Source organism: Lampris incognitus, chromosome 10, assembly GCF_029633865.1.
Source record: "Lampris incognitus isolate fLamInc1 chromosome 10, fLamInc1.hap2, whole genome shotgun sequence".
NCBI classification, from domain to species: Eukaryota; Metazoa; Chordata; class Actinopteri; order Lampriformes; family Lampridae; genus Lampris; species Lampris incognitus.
Genome location: NC_079220.1, coordinates 25,279,897 through 25,291,776, shown reverse-complemented (window position 1 = coordinate 25,291,776; position 11,880 = coordinate 25,279,897). Strand labels below are relative to the sequence as shown.

General features: G+C 43.7%; 1 protein-coding gene across 1 annotated transcript; it reads right to left on the bottom strand.

The window, feature by feature from the left end:
- Positions 1 to 397: 397 nt before the first annotated feature.
- On the bottom strand, positions 398 to 3,600 carry pla2g10 (phospholipase A2 group X). The gene is made up of 4 exons (XM_056288698.1): positions 3,515 to 3,600; positions 2,553 to 2,721; positions 1,732 to 1,838; positions 398 to 546 (listed from the first exon to the last, which is right to left on the bottom strand). Exons 1-4 carry the CDS (start codon positions 3,549 to 3,551, stop codon positions 398 to 400), a joined length of 462 nt encoding a protein of 153 aa, XP_056144673.1. The 5' UTR covers positions 3,552 to 3,600.
- Positions 3,601 to 11,880: the final 8,280 nt, after the last annotated feature.

The window sequence follows — 11,880 nt, the reverse complement described above, 5'->3', positions numbered from 1 at the left end:
TCACGTGTGTTGGTCACGTCATTTCCTTCGCAAAGGTCATTGCTCTGTCCTAGAAACACACTAGCCTTCTCCAGTACAGAGTAACAGTCTAAACTTGATTTATGATTATTTCCAACATGTCTGGTTACAGACGCCGTTTCAGACGCACCATAGGCCAGCGGCGATTTTAAGTTGTTTGAAAAATAGTATTAAAGTTGTTAAAAAGTTAATTTTGGTGTCAGTCGCTTCATATGCAGGATGGTATGAATGGTATGGTATGTGTGCGGAGCAAAAACAATAGCCAAATATGAAATCTGCATGTCACTACTAATTTATACAAATACTTCAAGGACGCAACTTTTAGGTGTTTACAAAGAAGACACAGGAACCATCGACAAAAATATGTACATTTATTGGGTCAGTAAATATTACATGTTGGGTGATCATAGCCACAGAGGAAATCTGGCCATAGGGCGTATTTCTGGATGAACGGTGCCTTTCTTAAGCATTTGGCAGCCTCCCTGTCACACTTGCAGAGCAGCTTTTCACATTTGTTCCTCAGATCATCTGGAATGAACAATATGGTTATACTTTGTCTTCTTTTAATGAGGGGTTGGTGATATAAAAAGGAAACCCTCACTAATTATGGAAATCCAAAAGGTGATGTGTTTTCTCGCATGCTACTGTGATTATGCTAATTAATCACATATGCTGTGATTGCCCTTTTTAATGGAAGCAAAATCTTGTCTGTTGGTGTCTCATAAAGCTCCAGCTCTCCTCATATATGATTTCATATATCTGATTTGGCTCACTTACATCCCAAAATCAAAAATATCCCTTGCTACAGCGACAGATATGCATGCTATGCGTCAAAAGCAGTCGTACCCTGCTGAGGTTGTGGGACGTATAATCCACCATGGGCATTGTCAGTTCTTTAGACAACAGTTATGCTAATTGCCTGAAATGACCCCCCCCCTTTTTCCCCCTCCCCAATTGTACCCAGCAAATTACCCCACTCTTCTGAGCATCCCGGTCGCTGCTTCACCCCCTCTGCCGAGCCGAGGAGGGCTGCAGACTACCACATGCCTCCTCCAGTACATGTGAAGTCGCCAGCTGCTTCTTTTCACCTGACAGTGAGGAGTTTTCCCCAGGGGGACGTAGTGCGTGGGAGGATCACGCTATTCCCTCCAGTTCCCCCTCTCCCCCGAACAGGCGCCCTGACCGACCAGAGGAGGCGCTAGTGCAGCGACCAGGACACATACCCACATCCGGCTTACCACCTGCAGACACGGCCAATTGTGTCTGTAGGGACGCCCGACCAAGCCGGAGGTAACATGCACGGGGATTCGAACTGGCCATCCCCGTGTTGAAAGACAACAGAATAGACCACTATGCTACCCAGATGCCCGGCTTTCCTTTCCTGGTATTTAAACTGTGCAAACCTCATTAGAGCTGTTGCTATTTTAAATTTTACTGTGGTTTTGAGATATTAAAATACCACTAAATGGGGGTTTTAAACTACCCCTTCTGCACCCATCCTTTCCTGCCCACCAAAACACCAACACTGTGCTTTCAGATGGGCGTCTACAGACTGCACATCCAATACAGTGTTGCATACTCATATCTTAGTATACAAAAACAAAGCAGTGACTGTTGTTGACTAATAAATTACACAAAATTGTATATATTTTATAATTGTATATGATATTTTACTTGTCTCATTGGCAATTTGAATGTAACAAAATGTCATACCGCATTCGGCCGTCTTGTCTTCACATGTCCATTGATACTTGGCTGTCTTGGTTTGGCAACCAGCAAGTTCTGCCTCTCCATAGCAGCAGTCATGCTTATGGCAACACCTAGAAACATACAAGAGTCAAAAACAAAAAAAACAAGGAAAAAAAGAAAATAGACACGTCATTTTAATGGATGAAGCAGGCTGAGAAATGTTTTCATAACTTGGCAAAGGCTATATAGGCTCTGGAGAACATGACACTGGATGGAAAGCCACACTACTGTGGTTTGACTCACACTGCGTCTATTCTAAAGGAAGGGAAGGATCACCATTTGAGTTAGCAAAACAGACAAATAGTAGTTAAATGGTTTGTGTGGGTTGATGGCATGGGGTTAGGAAGGAGACAGTAATTAGATTTTGGGTGTGGAATTGCTCCTTATTTAAAAATACTCATTGAGCTGTGTGCACAAATCATGTGAGCTACCTCAATTGGACACTGCTCCCTGAAATCATATAGTGCAACCTCACACCCAGAATTCCACTGGGAATGGTAAACACTGGGACTGGCAAGTGGGATGGATGTGAGTTGGGAGGACTGAATGAAGTCCAGCAGGCAGAAATGATTAATGTAATGCAGTAAGTCCACAAAGGCGAAAGCAGAAATCACTAACCCATGAAAAATTGCATTCTTTGCACCACAGAGGTGGTTTTTGTAGGCAATTTTACAAAGTCCACATGGTGGCACACTGTTATCAGATGCTTGGACATGCATTGGAAGAGCTGTCAGAAGTTTGAGTGTGTTTTCTGTGTTATCAAAGTCCCTTCTCTGTGGCCTCACCAGTCGGCCTTGTCCCTGGGCCAGCCTTGACCACCTAGTCCACAGTAACAGCCGTACATCATGTAGGCTAAGGCACATCTCCCCGTGCTGCACTTAATGACTCCGGCCAACTCCAATAAACCTCTTTTAGTCCGTGTGGACCTGGGAATTGCTACGGAGGCCATGCCCGCTGCAGAAACAACAAATGGCAAAAGAGGGTAAAATTAGCTCAACTCTCCCCATGTAAATATATCTCCCTGTTTATACACATACACTTTGTGTGAACCTCTGATTTAATTTTGACCTTACATTTTGCTGCAAGGTTTGTTTGTTTTGTTTTTTTTGACATTTATGAAATATTAAGTTCTCTAAAATGTGTTAAAAAACTTGCAATGGAATTTTGGGAAGCTAGGAAAATGTATGTGCACTTTGTCAGCTATTTGCATGAATCATGCCTGAGTTTTTTCAACACGGTGACTATGCATCCCGCACTGCCTTAGTACAATGTTGAATGGAGCTCAGATTATTGATTTTATACTCTCAAACACAGGCATACAAGTCAGATAACTCCCGTGTTAAATGAAGCTTCAATAACTAGACCGGGTCCAGACGTGTAATGAGAGGGAGGAAGAAAAGCTTGTACTAGAACATGTTGTACAATCAAAGTGATAGTGTAAAAACAAACAAACAAACAAAATACTAAAAACACTTATAATATAAAAGCAACATATATTTACCTAGTGTTGTTATAGTGTATAGGTAAATAAGTATTGCTTGCGTAGTTTTATTGCAGTTACAAAAACATGAGTTAGAAAGTTCCGTTTTTAGGCTGATTCCAGAATGAACATATTTAGTTGTCCATTGGGTTAAATGGAAGGGTTCACTCTGTAAAATCAAAACAAGAATTCAGATCTACCACTGTTGTTGTAGACAATATGCTACTTCAGACAAAGTGAAATGAGCCTTTGCAGTAAGCAACTCACCAGAAAACAGAAGAAGTATCCCATACAACCCAGTCATGGCATGCAACAGGCAGCTAAACGACACAGCAAGTCCCCTTTACTTTCACGCCAGGCATCTGAGAGCTGTTTTTAGATGTTGTCTTGACTAATCCCTTCAGCATCACTCTGTTGGCCCTACAGTCAGTGTAGTCTAATCCAGTGATTTTCTCACTGAAGTGTGTGCCTCCTAGAGGCGGAGGAACGCAGAGATGAGGAGACAGACAGAAAAATAATATCCAACTGCTCAGCTTCTTACTGTCAGTGTGTCTGTCTGGTTATTAACACCACAACACTTTACTCTCTGCCAGATAACTTTGCATTGATGTCAGACATTGATGTGCTCATGAAAATAAAATGTGAATGTATTTATGAATTGGGGCAGCATGATTGCGCAGTGGTTAGTGCGGTTGTCTCACAGCCAGAAGGTCCAAGGTTCGAGCCCTGGGCTAGTCCTTGACCTTGGGGATCGTCCCAGATCATCCTCTGTGTGGAGGTTGCATGTGCTCACTGTGTCTTCGTGGGTTTCCTCCGGGTGCTCCGATTTCCTCTCACAGTCCAAAGACATGTAGGTCAGGTGAATTCGCCATACTAATTTGTCCCTGAATGTGCGTGATGGACTGGCGGCCTGTCCAGGGTGTCTTTCCACCTGCCGCCCAATGAATTCTGGGATAGGCTCCAGAATCCCCGCGACTCTGAGAGCAGGATAAATGTTTTAGATAATGGATGGAGAACAGAGATGAGAGGAACTCTTGAAAGTGATACCTTGTTCCCTGATTATTTTTTTTCTTTCTTAAACCAAGGGTTTTGGGGCTGTGACCAAAGTCTGGCAAAAAAAAAAGTCAAGTAATTCTCAAGCGGTTCTGTTATTGAGATGGTTTGCTACCTCGTCAACAAAATTGTACTGGCTCTGACACTGCATTGTGAAATAATTTGTGACAGAACACGAATTAAATAGAATATAATACTCTTTATTAGTCCTTTTGTACATACATACAAATGAAATTTACTTTCTGCATTTAATCTATCCTATTGTATAGGAGCAGTGGGCAGCTGCCATGCAGGACCCGGGGACCAACTCCAGTTCTTCGTTCCATTGCCTTGCTCAGGGGCACAGAAAGGAGTATTAACCCTAACATGCATGTCGTTTTGATGGTGGGAGGAAACCTGAGCACCCGGAGGAAACCCACGCAGACATGGGGAGAACATGAAAACTCCACACAAAAAGGACCTGGGATGGTCTGGGGTTCGAACCCAGGGCCTTTTTGCTGTGAGGCAATAGTGCTAACCACTCAAAGCAAGAGAGGCAAGATTGAGATGGTTTGGACATGTGTGAAGGAAAGATGCTGGGTATATTGGGAAAAGGATGCTGAATATGGAGCTGCCAGGCAAGAGAAGGCCAAAGAGGTGGTTTATGGAAGTGGTGAGGGATGACATGTAGGTGGCTGGCGTGACAGAGGAAAATGCGGAGGACAGGAACAGATGGAAATGGATAATTCGCTGTGGCGACCCCTAAAGGGAGCAGCCAGAAGAAGAAAGAAAAAGATACAACCCCATAGTGAATTTCTTCCATTCCTCCCTGGTTATTCCCCTTGCCAAGTATAGACCGCAACATGCAGCAGGAATTGAAGGACAGGTCAGACCAACATCCAGTATGGCGCATAATCCAGAACATAGGTGGTGCTTGGACATCAGTTATGCGAGAAGTAAAATTTTCTAGGATTTTCATTAAAAAAAAAATAGCTCAACCCAACAGCTAGACTGGCACTTGCAAATAAGAAAGTCCTCATCTTGCTAAAATACGACTCAATGGACCTTATTCAGTTGTGAGTATTTGGTTCAAAACTACAATCAAACGTTATTATCGCTGGTGTCATTAAACTGAGATGGCACAGCAGAATAATATTCATTCTTCACACAGATTAACATTCATTTATCCCGAGATCAATGTGCCTTTACCAGTCAGAAATGTTTGTTTCGTTGTTGTTTTAGATATGCGACACGGTGGCGCAGTGGTTAGCGCGGTCGCCTCACAGCAAGAAGGTCCTGAGTTCAAACCCCGGAGTAGTCCAACCTTGGGAGTCATCCCAAGTTGTCCTCTGTGTGGCGTTTGCATGTTGTATGCGTGGGTTTCCTCTGGGTGCTCCGGTTTCCTCCCACAGTCCAAAGACATGTAGGTCAGGTGAATCGGCCTTACAAAATTGTCTCCAGGTGATAATGTGTCGGCCCTGTGATGGACTGGCGGCCTGTCCAGGGTGTCCACCCGCCTGCTGCCCAATGACTGCTGGGATAGGCTCCAGCATCCCTCGACCCGAAATCGGATAAGCGGTTTGGATAATGGATGAAGGACCACAGTCATACATCTCTGAATGAAAAAGGTGTTTGCGTGCACCTATAAACTGTGGCTGGTAGACCCACTGTGCTGCCCAACTGCTGCCTTGGGCTGTTCGTCACAAATTGTGGTCACTCACTCACGACCTGAGAGGGATGCTTAGTAGGACAGCACTCGCAACATCAGGTGCGCCTTGCATCTAGATGGTTTCGGGTTTATTTTACCAAAACATTATAGCTATAATTCATAGCGAGTTGAAAATGAAAATAATCATAGCTTTTTCCACCTCATCGACCAGGGTATTACAAGTAGCAATATAACAGATACCAAACGAAATGGACAGCTCTGCAAGTGTAAGCGAATATTATTGTACGCCATGTTGGTTGCTATTGAAATAGAACAAGTAGAAATAAAATTCATAACAAGAATGTTCAAAAAACAATCTTTATACATTTTTTGAAATATTAATAACTATCGCCAGGGGGACTTAGCGCGTGGGAGGATCACCTTATTCCCCCCAGTTCCCCCTCACCCCTGAACAGGCGCCCCGACCGACCAGAGGAGGCGCTAGTGCAGCGACCAGGACCCATAACCACATCTTGCTTCCCACCCGCAGACATAGCCAATTGTGTCTGTAGGGACGCCCAACCAAGCCGGAGGTAACACGGGGATCCGAACAACCGATCCCTGTGTTGGAAGGCAACGGAATAGACCGCTACGCTACCCGGGCGCCTATGGTCTAGAACTACTATATTCACAGATAACTCCAAAGATCCTGATACAGGGTGTGCAGGTGCAGCAGTTATATCCTAGTTGCCACGCCAGGAGCAGGAACTGAGGACCCAAACGGAGACAGGCCGGGCTGGAGCAATGCTTTAATGAAGGAAATCAACTTACAAGAACTGGAGCGGCAGGTACAAACAGCAAGGAAGGGATGAAGCACCTGGCCAACATAAGCTAACATAAATTAACATTACAATCCGACAAAGAAACAGGGCAACTAGGAGCATGGATGTCTTATAGTAGAACTGGATACCGGATTTAAAAATGCTGCCTGTTCATCATACCTCTGAAGTCAAGTTTGCAGAATTCCAATGCGTGGGATTTGTTGACGGACGGACAGACAGGGCGGTCAAAAACGAAGAATATAATTATTATTTATTTATTTGTTTATTTGTTTAATTAACAAAAAACGAAGAATACAATTATTATGTATTTAATCATTTTTATTTTTACTAACATATACTACACAAACATTTAGACAATAAAATAGTCCATACATTTAGAGAAAACGGCATCATAGATAGAGCACGCACACAGTACAACCACAACGCGCAGTACCAGCATATGACCGCAAGGTGTCGTTCGTGCTGCACAACATATAATGGCCAAGTAAATAAGCTATAGCAGGCGAGTAATAAAGCTGAGTTACTTACATGATCTATAATATGGAGGGCTGCGTGGATAATGAGGTGGATGCTGTCGCTGTGGTCGAGCTTTTTGCATTATTATATTCCCAGGTCACAGTCTTAGCTTTTTTTTTTAGAAGTTCTCGATCGGGTGCGAATTTAAAACAGGGGTCCTTGCTGTTGACCTTGACCGTAATCACTCAGCTGAGGGTTTTGTCCATGTCAAGGCTGGCTCTGAAGTCAGGTTTGTTTTTACGGACTAGACTGAAAAGCCTCTCCTTGTCCGCATTGCGCGAGTTGCGATAGGCGACCAAATCGATTAATGGCGGATCCTGGCACCTTTACTTGCGATAGAAAAGCCCATACCACATCCATCCGATGGTACACTGCTACTGTAAACTACTAATAAGACACGTTAGTCTCTAGCTAGCTTGTCTGACCCTTTAGCCGAGCGGTTAGTGATGTCGCCTTGTGGTGCAGTACACTGCGTATCAAATCCCGCACCGTGCAAGAAAATAACTGATTACCCTACCACCTTTAATCTCCAGCTTGATCTCTGCTTCGTTCCACACACGATGTGGAAATTCCTCTTTTCGCAAACTTTGATAGTCTATCAATTCCTCCCACAGATTGTCAATGGCGCTGTCGTCCCACTATAGATGCACCTTGAATTTGTGTGCAATGAACTGCACACTCTCAAAACCACGTAAGCGTGTGACAACAGCTCATCACCTAGTGGAAAGTTTGTCTTGAGATATTCCACAGTTGCCTCGTAGAAAGAGACCACGGCACTGTAGAATTTACTGACCTCTGTTTCACCGACGTCACCATTTTCAATCCGATTTCGCAGCTTGCACTGAGTTGTAAAGCCAATGAATATCTGCTTGTTTGGCTTGACCTTCCTGCAGTCGATGTGCATTACATTGCAATGTTTCTGTAATGCATCTACTATCTGCATCATGCATAATAAGACTACTACGGGATTTACTTAGGACTTGAAGCCATGGATGTATTTATACAAACGGCAAAAAAACAACGTTCAAAACAGTCTTACAAGTGATCAATACATGCCACGCAAATCCACAAACTCAAAATATCTTGACGTGTAAAAGAAAACGTAGGGTATGCACCTATTCTGAGTATAGTCGTATATGATAGGGTTAGTATCAGGCAAGCTTCCTCCATTGTAGATAATCAGAGTGAGTCTCTCTAACTCACCGGGGGGAAGAGAAAAAAAGAGAAAAGAAAAAAGAAGAAGGGAGGCTGTGTGCTAGAGCTCTGCGGCTGTGTGTGGGTCTCTGAACAACAGTTTTTTCTTATAGAAAAAATACGAAATCTAGAGAGAGAGAGAGACACGTGCTGTACGTGGAGTGAATGTGTGACGGTCTGCAAGAATCCTTTGGGACGAATTCGTGTTTCCTGGGATGCGTCGGAGAAGGTATCCTGCTTGGAGGCTGCGAGTGACCACTAGCTAGCATGAATTCCCCCGACTAGCAGTGGAGTGTTTGAAATGGTCACGGGCTGAGGACGTGGAAGTCAGTGCTTCGTCGGTGCCGTGAGTTTCAGAGGAACATTTGCCATTGTTGTAGTGTGCATGAGGCACGAAGAGGATTCTAGACAGACGTTAGTAAACATTAGTGTTTAGTGATTGGACGCTCTCCAGCACTAGCTTAGTACCGCACTGGATAAGCCTATAGTACTAACGTTAGTCTGTGTGTCAGTGAAGCTAGCTAGCTCACTAGTCGCAGTGGCTCGTTAGTTCTCAATACTGGGACTGCGCGCGTTCGGGTGAACTGTTGGATGCTGAGAAGAGGACTCGGAGGACAGTCGTGTTTTTTTTTTTTGGTTTTGTGACGGAAGGTTGCTTGCCTGAGAGAAAGTTATTTCAAGAGCAGTGTGAACATTGAACGCATTGCATTGCTGTTGGCGCCATCGAACTTCTGCAGTGAGTCACGTAGACTACACACACGTCACGTGGTTTGCCCTGCCGTACAGGCGTGTCTCCAGCGGCTCGTCCCGTGTGCCAAGCATTCATCAGACTGGTATTTGTGTCAGTTTCGTTATTACGCCTTACTAGACTGTGTAAAAAAAATGAACTGAACTGTTTATGGTTGAACATTCATTGGTTTTGATACTCAACATTTAAAGTGAGTTTCTCATTTGAGGTTGTGTTGATATTGTGTATAAAAAGATATACTGTGTATACATATGTAGCCGGGTGGTAAATCTGTTAAATATGTTAAATGATTTTCCACTTAAATTTAGTATAGTTTAACTGTTAATATATGTAATTGTTACACTGTCAAGCCATGTAAAATGTCATTTGATGTATTTAAATTGTGAAGCAGATTGTGAGTGTATTTTTATAGTTTTGGTTGTCATTGCATGTTTCGAACAGTAAGTGGCAGTGTTGCGGACTTTTATTGTAACTCCGTGCAAGTTATCCAAGTGCATCTTGGGTATTCTTTCTTTTTTTCTTGTGTGGAGCACCTGAAGATTGCGGTGTGACGGTGCTCTGACTCCGCAGTAAGTAAGGGTAAATATCTTGTGAAATATACCTGTAAAATTATTCCAAACAATATTGTATGTCGGTAATTTGACAAGATGGTTTGATTTAGACGCTACTGGAGTTGATGTTCGGTGATTTTGGGCGCGAGCCGTCGACCACTGTTCGCCATTGCAGGCATAACAAGGTAATGTTGGCGTGAATAAAGCCACACCATGCCATTGTATTTGGGATGTAAAGGTTTTATATGCATTTTAATTCTGTTTAAAGGTAACTGACAGAGTGAGAAGTTGCGCGATCTTCAGGAAGTTCCACATGTCTTTGTTAAACCCTGTTTAACATACATAGTCCACTGCCGTATTTTGCACCGTATGTTGTATGTTGTATTTATTTTCCTTTTAAAATCTTTTCTGTTAAACTTGCCACATCTGTGAACATTTATGAGCTGTTTGCTCGAAAGACACAGGAATTTATGCACTCAGTAAAACGATCTGCATTCGAAGGTTCAAACAATAAAATGAAAGCTACAAGAACCCCGGAAGTAATTGTGTCCTGTGTGGTATCTAATTCCACGGGCTACATAATTTTGGTACCAGGAGTGGGGTGTAGCTAAAACATTTTTTTTTAAATTGGCAACAGAGTGGCTTATTTTTACTTAAAAAAAATACGGCAGTGGTGAAGATTGCTGGTGACGTCCGTTGGTGTTGAGTCTGAAGCCATCCTGCTGTGGAGGTGGTGACCAGCGAGAGACGACGTGAGGGGCTCTACGAGGTTCTGGTGCTTCCTGTGTCACACGACTCAGCCGTACCAGCGCAGAGGACTCCAGTGCTAACTTCAGCTACAAAGACCAAGATTCAGCAAGGCTCCAAGTTAAAGACTGTCCTTGTAGTATCCTTGAACCAGGTTTTGAACTAAATATCCTCATTTATACTGGACTGAGTAAAGATTAATATATCATTATGTCTAGTGATTCTGGTGATGAAGGGAGTTCACGTAATGATAATGGCCACACCTCAGGTGTCATAACGGGTATAGGTGAAGGTGCTACAAAAGAAATGCAGACCACCATGCAAGAGCTCGCCAGACTGCGAGATGAGCTCACCAGGTTAAATGGTGAAGCAAGGGCTCAGAGAGCAAGTGATAACAGTGCACCCACACGTTCATACATCTACGTTCCAAGAGAACGCCAGATCCAAGCATTTAGTGGGGAGTGTGGTACAGACAGGAGATCTGTCGAAGAGTTTATTGAAGAGGTTGAAAGGGTTTTAAGATACAGAGAGCAAACAACAGAAGAACAATGTGACTATATACTATCTCTATTGCGTGGCCCTGCATTGGAAGAGGTGCGACTATGCATGAGGGGTCAGTCAGTGGGGCCCAGTGATTTATACTCTTACCTGAGAAATGCATTTGGGGAAAAGCGCAGTTCCACACAGCTTTTGCAGACCTTTTACAACCGTAACCAAACTGATGGAGAAGACCTCCGTGACTACTCCCATGCACTATCCCAGATTTTGAGCTCTGTAGTGAAACAGTCCACAGATGTAATACCTAATGAAAAAACTGTGCTCAGAGACCGGTTTATTGAGGGTTTAAGAGAAGCAGCACTCAGGCGTGAACTCAGGAAAATGGTTAGGGACAAACCAGAGAGCAGTCTTCTAGATGTGAGGAACGAGGCCCTCCTGTGGGAGATGGAGGACAGCAGGTCTCATCGTCCCAAGGTCATAAAGAGCAACCAAGTTACATCAGAGGTTCCAGAAACCCAGTGTTCTATTATTAAAACAAACAATGACCAAGGTACTGCATTAAATGATGTTCGGAGAGCAGTAGCCCATCAGGAAAAACAGCTAGCAGAGTTAGGCAAAACACTTGCTGATCTAGCCTTTGCTGTAGGTGAACTGAGTAAGCGCAGCACTCAACAGACATTCCTAGAGCCCAAGCCACGACCTCGACCCCTGCCAAAGTTCACACCAGATGGTCAGCCTATCTGTTTCAAGTGTAGAGGCATAGGTCACATTGCAAGAAAATGCTCACAGGCCAGAGGGGGTCAAGGGGACGCAACACCTAGTTCTTATGTAGTGCAGGAAAACTCGCACCCTCAGTT